The following is a 5,781-nucleotide window of genomic DNA, read 5'->3' as shown; positions in this document are numbered from 1 at the left end:
GGAGCGTCACTCGTAGCGTTTTTGGTTAAAAGTTAGGTAGTGTGGTGGGTGGGTGGGGTGGGTGGGGGCGGGGGGGGGGAAGCGTTCTGTTTTGGTGGGGAAGGGGAAGGGACCGATTATTTAATAAGACGCTATACTATAGAGTCTTATTAAATATACCTTCCCGCCCATTTGAGTTCAAATATAGCGCCTTGCGCTATACTTTAACGGACTAACGGACGTTAAGGTATAGCGCGGTGCAATACCGCGCTATATATATAATGGTTCCCAGTTTTTATTTCCACACATTTTGGTTCTTTGAGTCCAAATGAACCACATTTTGGTTCCGGACTCACCTAGTAAAGGGGCCTTGGGATAGAGGACATATTGTTTGACATAGAGGATACATATAGCCGACTCCAACTAGCTTCGAATTGAAGCATAGTCGATTGGTTCATTGCTGGAAACCAACGATAATATCTATGGCACTGAAAATGCTTTCTTACATTTAACACGCTACAACTATACTCAGAAATTGTCATAGAAACTAGTGAACTTTTTTTATTTTTCAACAAAAAAAAAAAGAGGAAGAAGAAGCAGAAGAAATTCCTTATAAATTCACTTTAGAAAGGATTCAAGAGACCTAGATACTTGAACAAAATGGCCATTCAAACCTTAAACTAGACTAGTAGTTGAACTTGTACTGACATCTTAGTCAAGAAAATTGGTCCAACAAGATCAACAAAACCTCAACATACCGCAAAAAATGAAAGATAAAAAAGCGATGACTATCTGACAAATGTATGAGCAAGTTGCACCTATTGTGGAGTTCTAGAAGCATTCAAATAATTAAATACTTGACAGGGTATGAAGGTTCTGGTATTTGTACATTGATTTTCGCAGTACAAGTGGTGCAGTAAATTTTCTCCCAAAAGAGGCATTATTCACTGCATCTTTGCACGTCACACCTTATTGATTAAAACTACTTAGAAATGCATTGCCAAACTAACTGAGCTGCCCCTTAGTGCACAGTAGGAAGCTTTAAAACCTCAGTTGCACCACTGGGAACAACACAGAGACTCCCAACAGAAATATCGACACAACCTCTTTATGCTTTAAAGAATACAACAAGTCGACTACCAAGTTAACTTGTAGGAGACTATCCATAAAGCCTAAAGATATTGAACTCCTTTCCGTAATCTGCGTGACATAAAAAATTCATAACATTACATTCTACTTTTTTCCATCTTTATTTTTTTTGACGGGTTCCGATTGGAGGTTTCGGAAACTCCAATACCCAGTCTTAAATCAGAAGAGGCGCCCACACAACACTATTAGTCAGGCAACAGGTGAACTTGGATGACCTTGACCAGGCCATGTATAAGTGGACAATATATCCTTATAAAAAAAATGGACAATATATGCATGCATGCCCATGTATATACACAGCATAAAACACACACGCACACACATATAATACATACATACATATGTGCATATATATACACATATGTATGTATGTATGTATTATATGTGTATATATATACACACACACATGCACACACATTTTGTACGTATAATTATGTGTCCATTTCTGTAGGGTTTTTTTTTAAGTATAGATAACTAAAACAAAAAGGCAGCAACGAGCTACGGGAGTCTACTTCACCTTCTGACATCTTTCTTTCATATGCACTTATAAAATATGTTTTTTAAGTGAATCAATTTCGCACATTATTGTTTCTTATCCTAAACCTAAAAAAGAGCAACCACGAGCAGTAGCATCACATCTGGGGTGGGAGATTTTGAGATGGTTCTTACTACATAGGGCCATGCAGGGTATTATGAAAAGTGAACTATTCACATTAGTGCTCCATTAGCACTAATGTGAGTTGTATGGAGGAAGAAAAATAAGAGAGCTTTTGAAGGAAGAGCATGTTTGTACATTTGTGGAGTAGCCTCCTATTGTTAATGTCCTTTTGTTGCACAGATGAGACTGCTGTTTATATAAAAGATTGGGTATCAATTACAGAGAACCATATCTTTTTGTAGGATCTCTGCCTTTTGATATATTTCTTTTAAACGGAACTTTCTTATCATTAATGAAATTAGACTTTACTTGATCAATAGAAACCTACAAAGAGCAACTTTCTAACTAGCAAAAAGAACAACTAACTTTAACATGGAGACTGGAGAGATAGCAAAAATAACATCAATTTAATGCTTTTATACAATAAATGGAAACAAAATCGAAGGGCAAAGGAAATATATACAACAGGAACAACCTAATTCAAACATGCCATATGTGAAAGTTAAAATACACTAAATCAAGTATGTTTTGGGTTCTAATGCTCACCCCAAATTCGGAGATAGGAATCCCTTGTTGAGCGCGTAATAAATGGGCTTGTCTTCTAGCTAACCACTGCAGTAAGAAATTGAAAAATTAATTAAAGAAGTAACACTGACGCCAATGGAATACTAGAATAGTTGTCAATTTGACATTTATCAGATTACATAAATCTATTAGTTCAAATAGAGACAAGGTAACGCAAGTCGCCAACAAAAAAACATCGGGATTTGGAATATTCTCCCACCCTCCAAAATAGATAAGAAAAGATCACATGGGCAAGACTAGAATCAGGAGACCGAGATTCTTTTTTTTGTTTGTTACAGGTAGGTATCCTTCTTTTAGTTCCTCCATTCTCGGATTTCGTTTTTCTCTTTTCCTTTTCGTTTTTTTAGAGGGGAACGAGGGTAAGCAGGAAATGAAGCTGTCCGAATTGAATTAGGCAGTAAGTAGTTATTGTTGGAAAAGTTTAGAAGATTACCTTCCCTGTCGATATGCAAGCTATGCACAGGAGTCCACAGTAGCTGAATAGCAACCAAATTAGGAAACCCCACTTTTGGCCTTCTTCTGGAAGCTGAAAAAGTTTCCACATAATATCAATTGTAGGCTTTTAAACCAGAAAAGTGGAAACTGTAAAGAACTACCAGAACTTACGCAGTTTCTTGCACTAGTGAACCATAAAGTCCCAATGATGGTCCAAGCCCAAAGAAAGGGATAGAGAAGCAGGGCAAGAATTGAAAGAACAGCTATTCTTCCACAGAAACGACCATATCTCTGCTGCCAACCAAAATCCCTAAAATGCAATAACATCTAAACTTCAGTCTGGTCATCTAAGAGCACAATTCCATGTAAAATGAAGAAATGACCATATGATCCACATAACCACTCAAAAAAAGAAGATGTCATCAAAAGTTATTAACTAATTCAATCTGTACATTGCTCGTGGCATTTACATTAAATAGTGAGGCAAGAGAACAGACTACAGAGTCAAGATATGAACTTTCGACATACATTTCTTTTTTTCAAAAGAAGTACACCGAATCAAGCAACAACATGGGTGATATTATGTCAGCTGCAGAAAAGGTTATATCGATATCAAAGCTAGGTAATGCAGCTAGCACAAAAACAACACTTTAGGAAATTGTTTTTCTTACAAATTAAAATGTTAAAATTGAAAGGAAAAGGAGGGCTTACAATCCCATTCCAGCAGCAAGGCCATTATCTACAAACATCAAAAGCCTAAACACAAACACTGTTGTGTAGTCAACCTGAATTAGGAAAGGGGTTAAATTGAATCCTTCTAGAAATATAACTACGAATTAATTGAAAACAAAGCATTGATTTATTTCTTTTTCAAGAAAATCACCACGATCCAGATGTGCAATGGGTATATACAAAGATGATAGCGCTTCCAGTTGATAGCCACAATAACTCTGATAAACAAACAGTTAAAGAAACAATATACAACATGCCAATGCATTGATTTATGGAACTAATAAACCGCCAAAAAGAAAACAGCAAAATTAGCCCCCATCATTGAAAGGATACATACTGGTAGCTAGCATTGACAAGAAGAACCCATCGTACCTACAACAATCAAAATTTAAACTCAAAAGAGTTAAAAAAAGTCTGATACTAATAAAAGATGAATCTTAAATTGGAAAAAAGTAGTAGTAAAAGATTAGAAGAGTGACCATTTAAAATCAACGCCTCTCATCGCCATTGAAGGCGTCAAACAACTTATAAAAACCCTAGGAGAAATCCAAGAGCTTGATTTTCATATCAACATGCAAAATTCTTGAAGTGTTGAATCTAAGCAACCAAATCGAATTTTTCGATTCCCTGATTCTGCTGTAAACCAAATACACTAAGAATATTGTACAGGTATATAAGAATGATGATATACGTTCAAAATACAGCTAAGGTATATTATAGATTGCTGTAGGGATTTGAAGAAATAGAAAATGCGAGGGTGCAGACAGAACTGGTGAACTGAAGAAGAAGAAGGACTACTATTCTAATTAGGTGGCGTTTGGCAGGCTTTTCCCTTTGGTCCCATGGAAGAATTTTTATAGAAAAAATAATTGTGCATGTATTGTTTTCTTCAAAATACGAAAATGCTACTTATATTATTAGCCATTTTACTTTAATTTATGTAACACTCTTTTATTATTTTAGTCTATTTAAAAAAAAATATTTCTTGGTAAGTGTTTGTCTCAAAAGATACTGTAACCTTTTTGAATAAATCAATTAAAGAAAATAATGGGGTAAATCTTAGCTAAGTATAATAATCTCTAGAACCAAGAAGATATACAATGAACACTACGGATAATCTTTTCCGATCTTGTGAGGATCAATAATTGAGCGTTAGAAAATGCTGATAGAAAATTATTACAATTGCTGTTTTGTATTGGATACAAGTTCATAAAAAGAGAAGCTCTTTTACAAGGTTGTTCTCCCCCTATATATAAGGGACAGACACCTTCTAGATCCTACAAAACATATTACGGGGATATTCGAAGGAATATTCCTAACGCCCCCTATCAAGCCTGCGTTGAGCTGCAAGGATCTTGCCGTTGGTCGTGTTCATGTGGTCGTGGTTGTTCAAATTTGGACCCATACAGTAACAAGAAAAAATATTTTTATATTTGAAAATCATTTACTCGTAACCTTAACAGTTCACACTATATCTTTTAGTGATATACCACAGAATGTGAATAATATGTTTAAAGTTATAAATTTTAGAAATATCTTTAAAAAGTATCAAATTTGTTTATTTTTATTATATTCCATTATCATATATTAAATTAAAATTGAAAGAATATTGACAGACAGTTATTTAAAATATTAAGTAAATATATTTATTTGCTACAAAATTATTCATAAAGGGAATAATTATGTATTAAACCGATCAAGGAAGAAAAAAATGGAAGGTTCAGTTCAAAAATGCATGATGTAAATGAAAATGATGAACTGTATAAATTCGGTCTAGCATTTTAAATATTTCAGTAAATTATAGGGAGCAACTGATAGTCTGATATTGTAAAAGTTCATGCCTGAAAACCAGTGAAAGAAAAAGAAAACTGAGCGAGAGGTGAAAGAAACGGAGTCCAAAACCTTTTTGATGCTTTTTCGTACAAAAAGCATATTTTTAGTGTTAAAAAAAAAGTTACATTAATAGGTAAAGCAATTTCCGTTAATAAATTTCCGTTAAAGCAATTCTCAGTATTATACTGCGAATTATAATACTGCGAACTGCCCTTTGATTTATACGTCTTCTTCTTCCTTTGGACCGACACAGCTTCCCCACCCACCATTAAAAAACTCCAGCGATTCTGGTCCCCCACCCCCCGTAATAAAAAAAAAAAAAAAAAAAATCGGCCCCACCCGTCACCTTAGGAGCAAGGAGTGTTGGTCCCAGGCACAAGACAAGCTTTGGATTCTTTCTCTCGATCGTA

The 5,781-nt window shown here is 35.0% G+C and overlaps 1 protein-coding gene across 1 annotated transcript in view; it reads right to left on the bottom strand.

Annotated features, from left to right (window-relative positions):
• The window catches only part of LOC109214662 (E3 ubiquitin-protein ligase SIS3-like), an 8,362-nt gene extending 3,974 nt beyond the window's left edge, over positions 1–4,388 (bottom strand). Inside the window, exons 1-7 of the mRNA XM_019378601.1 lie at positions 4,018–4,388; positions 3,872–3,910; positions 3,690–3,756; positions 3,518–3,591; positions 2,978–3,116; positions 2,805–2,897; positions 2,333–2,398 (exon numbers count right to left, since the gene is read on the bottom strand). Coding sequence (XP_019234146.1) covers positions 2,333–2,398; positions 2,805–2,897; positions 2,978–3,116; positions 3,518–3,591; positions 3,690–3,756; positions 3,872–3,910; positions 4,018–4,046 — 507 coding nt within the window. The 5' untranslated portion in view covers positions 4,047–4,388. The remainder of the gene's footprint in view (positions 1–2,332; positions 2,399–2,804; positions 2,898–2,977; positions 3,117–3,517; positions 3,592–3,689; positions 3,757–3,871; positions 3,911–4,017) is intronic.
• Between the last annotated feature and the right edge of the window lie 1,393 nt (positions 4,389–5,781).

This window comes from Nicotiana attenuata, unplaced genomic scaffold (genome assembly GCF_001879085.1).
Source record: "Nicotiana attenuata strain UT unplaced genomic scaffold, NIATTr2, whole genome shotgun sequence".
NCBI lineage: Eukaryota > Viridiplantae > Streptophyta > Magnoliopsida > Solanales > Solanaceae > Nicotiana > Nicotiana attenuata.
This window is presented reverse-complemented; position numbering and strand designations above follow the sequence as displayed.